Below are 17,466 nucleotides of genomic sequence, written 5' to 3'. Positions count from 1 at the left end.
AAACAAAAACAGAAAATGCTGGAAAAACTCAGCAAATCTAACAATCTGTGGAGAAAAAAAGAGTTAACGTTTCATCATAAGGTCCCTGTTTTAAAGATTTATAGGATTCTGTAGCCATTTTTCATGTCAAAATGATGGTAATTAACCTATCCTTGAGTATAATGCTGCTTGGAAGGCAGGTGTGCTAACGGCTGGTTACTGTTGTGCACCTTTCCCACTGTCTCTGGTAAAAATGGTATCTTATGACATAGGAGTATTCAGTTATTTCAAGGCATGGAAAAATGGTCTCTTACAAGACTTGATTGAGCTTTTCATTCATTTTTATATTCAGCATTTTTATCCATTGAGGTGATAATCCCTTCTTTATTTTTCCTGCCACCCAAAATGTAGTGCCTCTTAAGTGGAAGAAACTGTAAAGCTACTCAACTTGAATCCAGGATGGCCTGCGTTCTGTGCATGTCTCAAACTCTATCTTTTTGGAATTCTTTGAAATTTTCAGAAATTTATTTTATTGTTGCATTTGAAAAATATACATTTTTCATGAAAACATTTTACATTAGAATATTTAATTTTGTCTGCAGTGTTAACAGTGCAGACCTGTCCAATTCTGTAATCTTTTAATGGATTATGAGATTGATAGGTGGATGGATATTGAAGAATAAATGCTCAACAGTTAAGATCCCAAAAGGTGGCTTGTATTAGATGCATTGGAGGTAATATTTTAAATGAGAATAAAACATATCTTTTTGGATGGGTGGCCGCTTAAGTTTATTTTAGGCTTTCTAATTGTCTTCAAGGCCATGAGCTAATTGGAAAGTGGTTCCAAGCACATCGGAAGCCTTAGGTGTATTGCCCAAGTTCTCTACCTTAAACCAGGCACAGCACGATCAATTATAGTGTCCCCACAACCACCCTGGATGATGCTTTAAATATTTTGTTCTACAAACTTTTCCACATATGTACCTAAATTGCTACAGTGTGGAACTTGTGTGAGAACCAGGAGCCTTTTATTCATAGGAAGAAAAGACTTTAATCCCATTATTTGGATAAAATTTGGTTCTCAATTTTAAGAGGACACTTGCTAGCTCACAGAGCTTTCCAAGGTATAACCCCAGTCTTCCCACTATCTTCCTGCTCTGTGGCTTTTTAAAGCTTAGTTATCTTGAGATTTCTTGAAGCAAGATCATATTTGACAGCATTTTCCAAGAAATGTGCAATTGAATAGATAAAGGAAATGTGATAGACATCGTGTAAATGAATCGTAAGAAGACAGTAATATGTATCACAGGAATCTTGTTGAAAAATATCAGATGTATGTTATAAGAGGAATATAGTCACATAGAAAGAAAGTTGGTCTCATGAGTTAGGACAACTGGGTGTTGCTTAGATTGGAGATAGATTGCATGCATACCCCAGGTGTCAGTATTTGGTATTAGCTGATCTCAACTTGGCAGGGAGAGCGCAATATCAAAATTTGCTGATAGCATCAAAATGAGGGTTTGTAGCATATTCAACCATTGTACTATCACTTGCTGATAGAGGGAAAATTTAAAGGTTTGATTAAATAGTCAAAAAATGATTTGCAGCTGTACTGAGACCCCAGTTGATCTTGAATGAAATGTACTTTTATGACTCTAACACATATGTACTGACTGACACCAAATTACCTGGGCTTTATATACATGGATAAATTGATATTGCAATTCCTTTTGTACATTATAGCACAAGCCATAAAAATGAAGAAAATTGTAATTGAATAACAGAGAAGAATATCCTCTTAATTGCTGCAATAAACTCAGCGTAAGAGATTGGGAAGGGTTGGTTTATATCACAATGTCACACTTTATTTTTCATTGTTATATACTGCAATACCAAGCATCTTAAATCCCACTAAAGGGACTTAATTTTTATAACTCAAAATGGTTTTCAGCATTTTTTTAAAATCCTCAAAGATATGCAGTCTTTGCATAGGCTACAACAGAAGACATACTGCATTAATTTTGATTCCATTTTTGCTATTTGGATAATTTCTTTATTGTTTTTACAGATGGAGCAGTCCTTATCTGATGGAAAGCATAGCAGACCACCAATCAAAGATTCTACCAGGGATAATGCAATGTCATTCCACAGCCATCAACATCAGATTGAGGTTAGAATTTTTTTTTATTTCCTTTACGTGCAGGTTTACAGACATGCTTTCTGTTGATGAGCTTCAATTGTTTGCTCCCTGAGGCCTGACAAATTTTAATTAAACCATAGAGATAAAAACAAAAAAACTGCAGATGCTGGAAATCCAAAACAAAAACAGAATTACCTGGAAAAACTCAGCAGGTCCGGCAGCATTGGCGGAGAAGAGCAAAGTTGACATTTCAAGTCCTCATGACCCTTCAACAGAACGTTCTGTTGAAGGGTCTTGAGGACTCGAAACGTCAACTTTGCTCTTCTCCGCCGATGCTGCCAGACCTGCTAAGTTTTTCCAGGTAATTCTGTTTTTGTTTTTAATTAAACCATGTTCTTTCCAGCTTTCTCACTTACAGCACCAGAACAATTAATTTTGCTACACGGTGAAATACCATGTCCTTTAAAAAAAAGTTTAATATCCTCCAACTTACTGTGAATGCTTCCATAGTAGATCTATTAGCCCTTTAGTCCTTTAAAAAAAAAAGAGAAGAAAAACACACTATTTACCTGAAAACACACTATTTACCTGGAACCTGAAGTTCATAACTAATTTTTCCACCTGCATCCCTTACTCATGGTAATTAAACTGTGGGTTGAGGCTTTGTTTACTTGGGAATTTGACCTGTGGCCTCAACATCTCATTGTTCCTCCCTGGAGCAAAATAATAACCATTGACTGATACAACATTGTAACCCTGATAAAACATTGTGTCATTTGAGTCATAGAATTATACAGCACAGAAATAGGCCCTTTGGCCCATCATTTTCATGCCGGCCATCAAGCACCTATCTGTTCTAATCCCATTTTCCAGCACTTGGCCTGTAGCCCCTGTATGCTATAGCGTTTCAAGTGCTCATCTAAATACTTCTAAAATGTTGTGAGGGTTCCTGCCTCTACCACCCACTCAGACTTGTGAGTAGTACCACAAGAGATTCACTACACGCACATATATAATGCTTGAATGGCAATCTGCTGTGCATGGCGGGCCTTCATGCAGTTAGCTTCATAACATTACTTTATCTGTTATATCTGTCCAGCTTCTATGTCCAAATTCTCAGTTACAGGTGAAGACTGGATGGCTGCTGCTTTGCAGCGATTTTTTAAATGTATTTTGGGATGTGTATGCCGCTGGCAAGCCCATCCCTAATTGCCCTTGGTGATAGTGAGCTTGCTTCTTGAACTGCTGCAGGCCATGTGGCATAGGTATACCAACAGAGATGCTAGGAGGGGAGTTCCAGGTTTTATACCCAGCACCAGTGAAAGAGCAGTGATGTGATCCCAAGTCAGGTGGCTCGGAGGGAAACTTGCAAGTGGTGTTGTTCGCATGGTGTTGTTCCCTTGTCCTTCTAGGTGTTAGAGGTAGTGGGTTTGGAATGTACTGTTCAAGAAGGCTTGGTGAGTTCCTGCCATGCATTGTTGGTTTAAGAGTTGCAAACTGTCTGAGATGTTAGGGAAGAAACTGTTGTTCCTTCATATTTCTTTGAAGCATTTCATGCAATGTGGTATCAATGGTTACCCCATAAGAGCAATAATTCCAGTATACAGACGAAGGTGATATAGTTATAGGTAACAAGGTAATGACAGATTTATTGACACTTTATATCTGTTTCCACAGTAGAGGAAGAGAATAAAATACCAGTGTTAGAAGGGAAGCTAAAAATCAAGGCAAGGAACCTAGTGTGTTCCATGTTAGCTTGAAAAAGGTAACGAGGAAAATAATGGGACTTTGTACAGATAAATCTTAAGGCATACTTGTTTCCAATCCATGGTATTTTTAAAAAAATGTAAGTGAGGAAATTGCAGAAAAGCTGAAAATAACTTTTCAAAGGTGTCATGATTTGGGAATTCAGTCGGAACACTGCTAATTTCACTCCATAATTTAAGACAGATGGAGGACAGAAGCCTGGAAGGTACAGGCCTGTCTCATTGCAGGGGAAAACAACTAGAATCTGTCTTTGAGGATAGATTGACTGACCATGTGCACTTCTGGCTAACCTCCCTTGTTTTATCCTCAATAAACCTGAGGTCATCCAAAATCTTCTACCCATGCCCTAACCCTCACTACGTTCTGTTCACCCACCACCCCTGTGCTCGTTGACTATATTGGCTCCTGGTTAAGCATTTAATTTTGAAATTGAGTTTGTCAACACCTGATTTTGAAATTCTCATCTTTGTTTTCAATCCCCTCCATAGCTTCACTCTTCCTAAGTCTGTAGTTTCCCCCAGCCTACCGAGATGTCTGCATTCCTCCAATTCTGGTCCCTTGAGCATCCCCTATTTTAGTCACTCACTGTTGCTAGCCATGTCTTCAGCTACAATAGCCCAAAGCTCTGGAATTTCAGCTTTTTTCATTTTCTCCTTTAAGATGCTTCGCAAACCCTCTCTTTTTGACCAAGCTTTTGGTATATGGCCCAGTATGTCCTAATGTGGCTTGGTGTCAAATTTTGTTTGACCACCCTTCTTTGAAACACTTTAGGGTATTTGTTCACACGAAGGGTAGTAGAAAGTAGTAATCTGAATTTCTCAGTCATAAATGACTTTGGATTCTTTCAAGATCATGATCAATAGAATTTTGTTAGCCAAGGGCGTCGAGGATATGGAACTAAGATGGGTAAATTAACTTGAGGTATAGATCTCAGCCACAATCTGATCGATGGTGGAGCAAGTTCAAGAGGCTTAATGGCATTCAGCTGATTTATGTTCTTTTCTCATCCAACTTCCATCAGCAAGAGAGCTGGGAATTTGCTGTTTTTTAGTATTTTATTTACATTTTGGACTGAGGTGAGGAGAAACTTCTTCACTCAGAGGGTGGTGACCTTTTAGAATTCTCTATTGCAGAAGGCTGTGGAGGCCAAGTCACTGAATATACTTAAGAAGGAAATTGATAGATTTCTAGACTCTGAAGGCGTCAAGGGGTATGGGAAGAGAGCAGGAGTATGGTGTTCAGATAGAGGATCAGTCATGATCATATTGAATGTTGGAGCAGGCTCAAAGGGCTGAATGATCCACTCCTGCTCCTATCTTCTGTGTTTCAATTATCTCTACCGCTAGGATTATGGTGTTTAACAGCAATTTATCATGAATACCATTGATTCATGATTATCAGTTAACTTTTTTTAATAAAAATTGGGTTCTGGGAATTTTACTGGTGTTTGGGAATCAAATGCTGCAATTTTGTTTTGTCTCGACTGCACATCATTTGCCTTGATAAGTCCCTTTATGTATATGCATAACATTTTCATGCCTACCATATTTTAAGTCCAGTATGTGTAGCAAAGATGGTAAGCAATTATGGGGTGACCACTGCCATACTCAACAGTTCTGTCAGAACCTATAATTCCCCCCACAAACCTATCAAAGGCCCACAACTGTTTGGTAGCACTGGCAATGATTTGGGGGTAAAGAGCTATTGCAGAGTTGAAAACTGGGGTTTGGTAGCACTAGTTGGAATGTTAGGTTTGGCCTTTCAGTTTATTCCTGATTTTGGTAGTAGTGGAGGGTGGGGTGGGGTCAGATTCAAAGGGCTGAAAAAAGTAGAGTTTCTGGCTTTGTGGAAGATGTCCAACAGGCTGGTAACAGTGGGTGTTAATGGATTCTAGAGCATTGATATGTGCTGGGATTAAGAATGGGCTATTTTGGATTTGGTAGGACACTATTTTCTGGGAGCATGGGAGTGACAGGGCTTGAAGCACTAAGTATGTGTTAGAACTGTGAGGAAGATCCATTTCCGACCTGTTCCTGGCCCTTATAGTAGCATGTACAATGTCTTTAAGTTTGCGGTACTTTGATCACAGTTGATACTCACATCCTCAAAGAAAATGCAGCTTTATAGCTGGAAATATTTCTGCTGACTCACATCTTAGAGAAAGAACTTTTGGTAGGTTCCAAAATAATTAAGTGCGATGCAAAGGGGCTTTTTAGAGAAACTTTTTTTTTGAAGACCACATCACATTGTTTGCTGGTGAAGAAAACATGGTCACTACAGATAGATCTTGACTTAATGTTGTATGTATAACAATATTGCCAGTGCTGTTGAGTATACTGACTAGTTCTGATGCTTCATTGTTGAATTCATAAACAAACATGGAAGCAGTTTTAGCCTATTCTGAGTGTTATTTCTGCATTAAAATTGATGGGGGATTTGGTATGAATGTTATGTAAATTCCGTTTTTCATTATTTCTGCAAGGTAGGGTATTCTTTCATGGAATGTGGACATCACTGGCAAAGCCAGCATTTGTTGCCCATCCCTAATTTCCCTTGAGCTGAAAAGCTTGCTTGGCCATTTCAGAGGGCAGTTAAGAGTCAACCACATTGCTGTGGGTCTGAAACCACATGTAGGGTGGCAGATTTCCTTCCCTAAAGGATATTAGTGACCCAGATGGGTTTTTACAATAACTTATGATAGTTGTCGTAGTCACTGAGACTAGCTTTATATTCCAGATGTATTAATTTAATTTAAATTCCATCAACCGTGATTTGAACCCATGTCCCCAGAGCATTAACCTGGGCCTTTGGATAACTAGTCCAGTGACATTACCACTACGCCACCATCCCGCGCCCCCCCCCCCCCCCCCCCCCCCCCCCCGCCGCCGCCGCCGCCAGGGGAAACCTGGGCATATTAACCAGACTATACAGTCTAAGTGAATAATTCCTGAAGTCTGTTACGACCCTTGAATGAGAACCAGTGTTTAAAAATCTTGATTTGTAATATTATAAGTTACTTTACATATAATTGTTTCCTTATTCTTATATTTTCAAAAGAGATTGCTCCATGCTGCTTGAAATTCTACTGGGAATTGCAAACAGATTCTGATCTAACACATTATTTATCAAACAGGGTATGCAAAAAGTAACATTATTCTAATATGTTTACATTTTAGCCTGGAGGATATCATGACTTACACTTAGAAGATGGCATATCCACAAAAGAAAATAAATATGTATTTTCTGATACAGTGCCTAGGGATAGACGAGTACGAAGCTATTATGAAGGTAAGTGGAAGCTTGTTGATTAGTGGACATTGAGTGGGTGAAAGGTGGTGGTAAAATATTTAATAATGTTATTGTTTGTGCAGACTATTCGTCATTGGAGGGAACATTCAATGAGAGAGGCCCAATTAATGTATCAATGACTAGTAATACTAAGTCAAAACATTCCAAAAGGCATACTGCTTTTGATCTTTGGTAAGTAAGCAGTTATCTTTCACTTTGTCTCTGTGTTCACTAAAATAACAAATTTGAAACAAACTTGCACACTTATAAAATGAACAACTATAATCTTCTCAAAATTAAGTTTGTTTTTAATTTAAAAAAACTTGTCAGCTTGTATTATGAATTCACTGAAGTCCATCAATACTGTACTTATTGATGGCAATTTGTATCATTATTCTAATAAGTTGTAGTTGCAACTTTTGACATGCATTCAGTGTTGCACCAATGTGGTGGTCCAGTCCTCATTTTGATTGATGTGTGAAGATGTCAACTGTCTAGTGAAAATTTGATTTTATATATTTTCATTTCACTGAAAAACATAGAAACGTATTTGTGAATTACTCAGTGCTGGTTTTAAAATGAAAACAATTTAGCACATGCTGCAGAATTTTCCCATCGGTGATTTGGGGTCGGGGCCCGCTTGCCGACAGGAAAATGATGCGGGATGATGTCTGGAGGAACGCTCAACGTCATCCCGGTCCATTTAAATTTTTAGGAAGGCGGGCGGACAGCAAAATCAGCTGTCCGCCCACAGACCTGTCAATGGCCAATTGAGGCCATTGACAAGGTAATTAAGATAATTAAAGACCTGCCCGTCCAACCTTAAGGCTGGCGGGCAGGCCAGGAAACCCAGCAGGCTTTTGATAAAACATGAAACCTCATCCACCGGCAGGATGAGGTTTCATGTCCGTTTTTAAAAACTTTAATAAATTTTATACTATATTTATTAACATGTCCCATCTTGTGTGACATTGTCACATGAGGGGGACATGTTAATTTTTTTATTTTTCTATTTTTTAACTTTGTAACACTTTTACTGATCTCCCTGAGATAGCACGCGTGGAAGAGCGCACTTTGACAGATGGGGAATCTCTCTCTCTCGGCCCCCCCCCCCCCCCCACCCCAACCCTGCCCATCGGGCAGGCTGCTGGGTGAGCCTTAATTGGCAGCGGGGCCTGCTTCGGCGGCGGAGTTCGGCTGCCCACCTGCCAACCGACGGCAAAATTCTGCCCATGGCCTTTTTTGTGCTCTTTATACAAATGTTCCCATTCTATTGAGTATAGTTCAATAAAAATATTAAATTTTTTTGATCTAAGGTAGAATTTTTATTTTTGTATTTTTCAATGTTTGGGTTATGATGTCGTACCTGTAGAAAAGCTAAATAGGACAATATAGTGAAGCGTACTTTAGGTTTGAAAACGTTAAGTTAAATTACATAAAATACATTTTATTAAGAAATTACTGTTAATTTCTATATACAATATGTCATTTTAATGGAATACAATTGTAAAATGTTAGCAATCAGAATGTTTGTCATGTTATTCTCATTGGAATTTCCATTTATTTAAATGGTAGAAGTAAGGGAAAGGAGGTGGGGTAGTTCTATTAATGAAGAATGAGATCAGTACAGTAGTGAGAAATGATCTTAGAAGATCAGGATGTAGAATCATTTTGGGTGGACCTAAGAAATAGCTAGGGAAAGAAGGCACTGATGGGAATAGTTTATAGGCCCCCTATCGGTAGGTATACTGTAGAGCAGATTATGCTTCAGGAAATAATGGGAGCTTCTGAGAAAAGAACGGCAATGCTCGTGGGCAATTTTACTCTTCTTATACATTAAACAAATCACGTTGACAAAGGTAACCTTGAAGATAAATTCATAGACTGTATTCTGGACAGTTGCTTAGGAGAATACGTTTTGGAACTAAGCGGGAACAGGCTATTTTAGACCTTGTAATTTGTAATGAGACAGGATTAATGATCTCATAGTAAAGGATCCTCTAGGCAAAAGTGATCATAACTTGATAGAATTTCACATTCTGTTTGAGGGTGAGAAACTTGGATCTGAAACTAAGTGTCTCAAACTTAAAGAAAGGCAATTTACAAAGGTATGAAGACATTAGACTAGGAAATCAGGTTAAAAGGTAAGAGCGTAGTTAAGCAGTGGCATGCATTTAAAGAGATATTTAATAATTCTCAACAAAGTATGTTCCATTGAGAAAGAAAGATTTTACGAAAAGGATGCACCACCTGTGACTAAAAAAAGTTAAGGATGGTTTCAAATTGTAAGAAAATGAAACCAGACTGTTTTATCAACTTTTGCCAGACCATTCTTTGATGTTTAAGGGGGATAGATGTAATAGTGGAAAGCATAGTAAGGAACGTGTCGCTGCTGTGGTCTGGATGGCACTGAAAAAGTGCTGTCACTTGTGATGGGGAACTTCAAGAAGCCATGGTCTGTGAAGATTAGCAGTAGCCCAGAAGATTGAGAAAATTTTAGAAATCAGCAAAGGATGAATGAGAAAAAAGGGACTAGCAAGAAATATAAACAGGCAGTAAGAGCTTCTACTTGTACATAAAAGGAAGAGTAGCTAAAATAAAGTAGCTAAGGTTGGTTAGAGGATGAGACTAGGGAATTAATAATGGGAAACATGGGAATGGCAGGGGACTTTGAACAAGGATTTTGTATCTGTCTTCACAGCAGAAGACACAAAAAGCATCCCAAGAATAGTTGTAAATCAACGGAAAAAAAGGTAGGGACTTAAAACAGTCATGATTGGTAGAGAAAAAATAGTTGGAAAACTAATGGGGCTAAGGGCTGACAAGTTATCTGGACCTGGTGGCCTGCATCCTAGGGTCTGAAAAGAAGTGACTGCAAAGACAGTGGATGCATTGATTGTAATCTTCCAAAATTTCTAGATCCTTGAAAGGTTCTAGCGGATTGGAAAACCGCAAATAGAATACCTCTATTCAAGAAAGGAAGGAGACAGAAATCAGTAAACTATAGGCCAGTTAGCTGAACATCTGTCATTGGGAAAATGCTGGAATCATGTAGTAGCAGTATAGTTAGAAAATCATAATACATTCAAGCAGATTTAGGGGAGGCGGCAGCAGAATGGCAGTGTTACTGGCCTAGTAATCTAGAGGCCCAGGCTAATGCAGTGGTTCAAATCTCAACACGGCAGCTGGTGGAATTTAAATTCAATTAATTAGTTAACCTGGAATGAAAAGCTAGACCCAGTAATGGTGACCATGAAACTGCGATCGATTGTCATAAAGACCCTTCTGGTTCACTAATGTTCTTTAAGGAAGGCCATCCTTATCTGGTCTGGCCGAGATGTGACTTTAGACCCACAGCAACATGGTTGACTTTAGATGCCTTCTGAAATGGTATAGCAAGCCACTCAGTTGTACCAAACCACTACCAAAAAGTCAGAAAGGAATGAAACTGGACAGACCACATGAAATTGACAATGGCACACCCTGCCCTGTTGACCCTACAAAGACTTCCTTGCTAACTTCTGAGTCTTGTGCCAAAATTGGGAGAGCTATCCCACAGACTAGTCAAGCAACAGCCTGACATAGCCATACCCACGGAATCATACCATACAGACAATGTTCCAGACACCATCATCATCATCCCTGGCACAGCATGCAAATGAGAGGGCGTTGCCCTGGGAGTCCTCAACATTGACCCTGGACCCTGTGAAGTCTCATGGCATCAGGTCAAACATGAGAAAGGAAAGCTCCTGTTGATTACCACCTACTGCTCTTCCTCAGCAGATGAAACAGTACTCCTCCATGTTGAACACCAATTGGAAGAAGCATGGAGGGTGGCAAGGGCACAGAATGTACTCTGGGTGGGGGACTTCAATGTCCATCGCCAAGAGTGGCACTTAGTACCCGTACTGATCAAGCTGGCCGAGTCCTGAAGTCTAGTCCTGAAGATGGCTGCTAGACTAGGCCTGCAGCAGCTGGTGAGGGAACCAACAAGAGGAAAAACCTAGTTGACCTTATCCTCACCTATCTGTCTGTCAGAGCTGCGTCTGTTCATGACAGTGTAGGTAGGAATGACCACTGCAAAGTCCTTATGGAGATGAAGTCCCGACTTCACACTTAGGATACCCTCCATAGTGTGTGGAACTACCACCGTGCTAAATGGGATAAATTTAGAATAGACCTTGCAACTCAAACTGGGCATTTGTGCGAAATGGTTTAAATTTAGAATAGACCTCGCAACTCTAATCTGGGCATCCATGATGTGCTGTGGGCCTTATATGATCTAATGCTGCAAGAAAGGGGAGTCGCCATGACAAAGAAGCTGAGACATGGAGTTCACCTGCAGCAACAGGTGGCTGGACCAACTCAAGACAAGGCACAACATCATCTTCCGCTTGGCAAGTGATGAGATATTGCAATTACAACAGCAATCAAAGATGACTGGCTCCAAAATGGTCTCATCCACATCTTGAACACATATGCAGAGACATTTTAATGTTGATGAAACTAGACTGTTTTACCAACTTTTGCCAGACCACTCTTTGATGTTTAAGGGGGATAGGTGTAATAATGGAAAGCATAGTAAGGAAGGTGTCACTGCTGTGGTCTGGATGGCACTGAAAAAGTGCTGTCACTTGTGATGGGAACTTCAAGAAGCCATGGTCTTCACGAAAGTCAAGACACTACATAGTATGAGGCATGTTAAACCGCCTGGATGACCTCCTACATTTTTGAGGCATGAGTCAAGAAAGTGCATAAATGTACCAATGAAAGAAAGTGAAAATTGCCATCATTGTAGGCAACTACTCCGCACAACCTGACATCGCTAGCCTGAAGAATGTCTAACTGATGTTCTTGCCTCCCAACACCATGGCCAAGCTCCAGCCAATGGATCAAGGGGTGATTAGGAACTTGAAAACCCACTACCGACAGTATCTGATCTTGCAGCTTATTGAAACCATCAATATGAAGCTGGAGTACAATCCCACTGTATCATAGGCCATGTTGATGCTGAAAATGGCATAGCCAATGGTGAAAGAAGCTGCAATCTCAAACTGCTTCCACCATGCTGGGTTCAAACAAGTTATGGCTGTACAAGACGATGAGAATGAGGAGGGGCAGGGTGATGCGAGCCAACTAGATGATGAGGCAATTTTTGCTTGTCTGCTGGAGGACGGTATTGAGATTCACCCCGATGCCTTACAATGCACGACAGAACTGACAGATGATGCCATTGTAGATGCAGTACATTCTTCAGTCAAGGAGGCCAATGACGCTGAAGATTCCCATGAATGCCTCCCTGCTTGCCCACCTGTTTCCCTGGTGATGCCACAAAGTGTATCGAGACTCGCCAGGATTTCGCATTGCAGAACGAAAACACCAAAAACATGTTTGACTGCATCGACGACATGGACTGTATCATGCACATCTGAACACAGCACGCTAAGCAGAAAAAGATTACAGTGTTTCGCCAGTGCTAAACCCCTGCCTTTTTCAAGGCCAATCTATGGTAAACGTTGATCAAATAGAATAAAGACTTTTCACCCTCTTTTACTGTTTTTCACTTTTTTATTCGGCATTTGAATCTGTAAAACAGAAAGTAATGAGCATTAGAATTATTCCGTATGTAGCATTTCAAACACAGTGCAGTGTTGCACAGGCTTGGAGGCATATCAGATCACATAAAGACACATTCTTGTGGCGAATAGAGCCTCCTCAGCTATCACAAAGTTCTTTTAACCTGAATTTGAATGCGGTTCTCCTGGGATTTGACTCATCGAGAGATTACTGTAACCTGCTTACTGATACTCAGTTTGGGTTATGCCAGGGCAGCTTGGCTCCTGACCTCATTACAGCCTTGGTCCAAACATGGACATAAAAGCTGAACTCCAGAGTTGAGAGTGATTGCTGTTGACATCAATGCAGCACTTGACTGAGTGTAGCATCAAAGAGCCTAGCACAACTGAAGTCAATGGGAATCGGGGAAAACTCTTTTTGTTTGGAGCCATACCTAGCACAAAGAAAGATGGTTGTTGGAGATCAATTGTTTCAATTCTAGAACATCGCTGCAGGAGTTCCTCAGAGTAGTAGACCTTCAGCTGCTTCATCAATGACCTTCCCTCCATCATTAGGTTAGAATTGGGAATGTTTGCTGATAATTGCACCGTATTCAGCACCATTCACGACTCACCAAGTACCGAAGCAGTCCATGTCCATAGGCATCAAGACCCTGGACAACTTTCAGGTTAGGGTTGATAGGTGACAAAGAACACTCGTGTCACAGAAGTGCCAGGCAATGACCATCTCGAAAAAGAGAGAACCTCAATATCTCCTCTCCACTAGACATTCAATGGCATTACCATCACTGAATTTCCTACTGTCAACATCCTGAGGGTTACTATTGACCAGAAACTGAACTGGACCAGCCATATAAATTCTGTGGCTGTAACAGCAGGTCAGAGACTGGGAATTTGAGACAAGTAAATCACCTATCTCCCCAAAGCCTGACTATCATCTAAAAGCACAAGTCAGCTGTGTGATGGAATACTCTCCACTTGCCTGGATGAGCACAGCTCCGAAAAGAATCTTGATACCAATCAGAACAAAGCAGCCCACTTGATCAGCACCTCATCCACCAACTTAAACATTCACTCCCTCCACCGCTGATGCACAGCGGCAGCAGTGTGTTCCATATACAAGATGCACTGCAGCAACTGACCAAGGCTCCTTCGGCAGCACCTTCCAAATCTGCAGTCTCTACCATGTAGAAGGACAAGGGCACTAGATGCATGGAAACACCACCATCTGCAAGTTCTTCTCCAAGCCACACACTATTCTGACTTAGAAGTATATTGCTGTTCCTTCACTGTCGATGAATCAAAATCCTGAACCCCCTCCCTAACAGCACTGTAGACGTACCTACACCACATGGACTGTGGCGGTTCAAGAAGGTGGTTCATGACCACCTTCTCGAGGACAATTAAGAGTGGGCAACTTGCCAGCAATGTCCAAATCCCATGAAAGAATAAACTTAAAAAGAGTCAACATGATTTCATTAAAGGGAAATCATATATGAAAAATTTATTTGAGTTCTTTGAGGAAGTAACAAGCAGGGTGGATAAAGGGGTATCAGTAGATGTGTTTTTGGATTTCCAAAAGGCATTTGATAAGGTACTGTATAAGTTATTACATAAGATAAGAGCTCATTGAGTAGGGTTTAATATATTAGTATGGATAGAGGATCGGCTGCCAGGGAACAGAGTTGGGATAAATGGGTCATTTTCAAATTTGCAAACTGTAACTACTGAAGTGTCACAGGGATGAGTGTTGGGGCCTCAACCATTTACACTCTATATTGATGACTTGGATGAAACAACTGAGTTTATTGTACAAAAGTTACTGACTACACAAAGCTGGGTATGAAAGCAAGCTGTGAGGAGGACACAATGAGGCTGCAAAGGGATATAGATAGGTTATATGAGTGGGCAAAAATTTGGCAGATGGAGTATAATATGGGAAAATGTGAGTTTGTCTGCTTTGGCAGGAAGAATGAAAAAACAGAATACTATTTAAATGGAGAGATACTGCAGAATGCTTAGGTCCAAAGGGACCTGGGTGTCCTCATACATGAATCTCAAAAAGTTAACATGCAGGTACAGCTTGTAATTAGGGGGAGATATGGAATGTTGGATTTTATTGCAAGGGTGATGGAGCATCAAAGTAGAGAAGTCCTGCTACAACTTTACAGGGCATTAGTGAGATTACAGCTAGAGTGCTGTGTACAGTTTTGGTCTCCTTATCTAAGCAGGGATATTCTGAAGCAAGGTTGAACAGGTTGGGCCTATACTCATTGGAGCTTAGAAGAATGGGGTTGATTTTATTGAAACATAAGATTCTGAGAAGGCTTAACAGGATAGATGTTGAGAGGATGTTTCCCCTGTTGTGGAAGCCTAAAACTAGAAGGTATTTGGTGATGGATATTGAAGTCCCATCCAGAATACATTCTGTGCTCTTGCCACTCTCAGTGCTTCTTCCAATTGGAGTTCCACATGGAGGAGTATTGATTCATCAGCTGAGTGGGATGGTAGGTGGAAATCACCAGGAGCTTTCCTTCCTCATGTTTGACTTGGCGTCATGAGACTTCATGGAGTCCAGAGTCAATGTTGAGGACTCCCAAAGCAACTATCTCTCGACTGTATGCCACACCTCTGCTGGTGGGATAGGACATACCCAGCAATGTGATGGCGGTGTCTGGGACATTGTCTACAAGGTATGATTCTGTGAGTATGACTATGTCAGGCATATGCTTGACTAGACTGTGGGACAGCTCTCCCAAATTTGTCACAAGCCCCTAGATGTTAGGCCGACTTTGCATGGCCAAGAGTGCTGTATTTCCCATCGTCATTTCATTCCCTGGGTCGATGCTGGTTGGTCCGTCGGCTTTTATTTAAGACTGAGATGAGAAGGAATTTCTTCTCTCAGTGGATTGTTAATCTTTGGAATTCACTTCCCCAGAGAGCAATGGAGGCTGGATAATTGAATATATTCAAGGCTGTAGTAGACAGATTTTTGAACTACAAGGAAGTCAAAGGTTATGGGGGTATGCAGGAAAGTGAAGTTAAGGCCACAGTTAGATCAGCCATGATCTTATTGAATGGTGGAGCAGGCTTAAGGAGCTGAATGGCCTACTCCTATTTCTCATGTTCTTTTGCCTGTATGATAGTACAGTCAGATATTGAGCAAGTGAGCTATGAAAACAGTTGATTCCAGTTGATAAGTTATCTTTCTGAGGTTAGTCAGTTTTTATTTTAATTTTGGAGAGGCAGCAGTTTAGAAATTGACAGTATTCGTGTAAGCATCTTGAGCAGATGCCTCTCCAATTTCCGTCATTCTGCTCATTTCCCAGTATTAGCAACAGTTAGTAAATTTCACAACATGTGCCTGAAACAGGGGGAGAAACGTCAGACAACAGATTCTTGATTGGATGATATCTGGCCATCCAAGAATGTATTGTTGGAGGTTTGTTAATAGGTTATCTATTTACTTTTGGAATATAGGTAACAGTTCAGGCAGACTGCAAAATATATATAGGGGATAGTTTTTGAGGAAATGAGAAGCTAGATTTTTTTTAAAAACTCAGCCTCAAATTAAATGTTTAATTATGTCATAAGTGCATCTCCCATGTTGTCAGTGAAGCATAAAATCTGTGTGTTGTACTGTGTATTTTCCTTTTGTTAAATGTTTTGTTCAAGGTAATATTTGGAGGGAATTGTCATCGCTTTTATGTCATTAATCTTAATGTCAGGAAGGATGTAAGGAAAGGAGGCTCTGTGCGTACGTGCACTAAACCAATAAGATAAGTTGCAAAATGTAATTATTTCAATTCTAGCATCTCATGGTTAATTACTGTCAAAATATAAAAATATCACAATTTGATTACTTAAAAAAATTTTTAGGGGTGAAATTGGTCAATGCCTGCAGCACAAAATGTGTTCATAGTGAATCAGCAGCCATGTTGTTTAAATCACCCCAGTTATTATTTTCCATGAACTTGGAAAATATTGCCAAGATTTTTAATTTCAAAGCAGGTAAAAGAAGCAGTGATATCAGGAAATGAATTTCCAGAAAGTATTTGAACTATTGCTCAGTGAAAGAAGATTGCGTACAATGAAAAATAAGCTGCTGATTTGCTATGAGTCTGTTTTGCACCGTTGGCGAAGACCAATTTTACATAAAACCTGTCTTGCCTGTCATCTCGTAAAGTAATATTATCCAGAGATTTATCCAATTCACACAAGCATCATTAAGTTTCTTGTAACTTTGAACATGAAGATTAATATGTTATTACTAATTTCAGGAAAAGCACAGAGAATCTTAACATAAATCCTCCTGAGCAAACTAAGGAAAAGGGAAAAGGTTTCTTCAGAGCAATAAAAAAGAAAAAGAAGAAATCGCAAACTGTAAGTTTTTATTGCTTTCAAAGAGTATTTATAATGGATAGTGGAGTGGGGGGAGGCTCATCAATTTATCATTTAACAAATTTTTATTCATGTTTATTTTGTGTGGAATAAACTCCAGATCTAATTGCTTTCTAGCAGTTCTCCAAAAGAGGGATGGATAATACTTGGTCTTCAGCTGAGGGCCCAGGTGGAATAGTCTGTTTTATAAATTTCCCTGAAGCTGTTTTAATGTGAAAGCAGAGCATGTCAGTTTTTAAAGTACAGGCAAAGTATTTTATTAATCTGAAAAAAAAAACAAATCCAAACATATGATGAAACTTCAGAGCCAATAGT

At 39.9% G+C, this 17,466-nt stretch overlaps 1 protein-coding gene across 5 annotated transcripts in view; it reads left to right on the top strand.

Annotated features, from left to right (window-relative positions):
• Positions 1 to 17,466, top strand: part of cdkl5 (cyclin-dependent kinase-like 5) — a 190,992-nt gene that overhangs the window by 158,523 nt on the left and 15,003 nt on the right. For all 5 annotated transcript variants that reach the window (XM_041211033.1, XM_041211034.1, XM_041211032.1 and 2 more), the window contains 4 exons: positions 2,048 to 2,149; positions 7,063 to 7,174; positions 7,258 to 7,366; positions 17,031 to 17,133. In XM_041211033.1, the coding sequence (XP_041066967.1) occupies positions 2,048 to 2,149; positions 7,063 to 7,174; positions 7,258 to 7,366; positions 17,031 to 17,133 (426 nt within the window). The remainder of the gene's footprint in view (positions 1 to 2,047; positions 2,150 to 7,062; positions 7,175 to 7,257; positions 7,367 to 17,030; positions 17,134 to 17,466) is intronic.

Source organism: Carcharodon carcharias, chromosome 18, assembly GCF_017639515.1.
Source record: "Carcharodon carcharias isolate sCarCar2 chromosome 18, sCarCar2.pri, whole genome shotgun sequence".
Classification (NCBI taxonomy): Eukaryota; Metazoa; Chordata; class Chondrichthyes; order Lamniformes; family Lamnidae; genus Carcharodon; species Carcharodon carcharias.
This window is presented reverse-complemented; position numbering and strand designations above follow the sequence as displayed.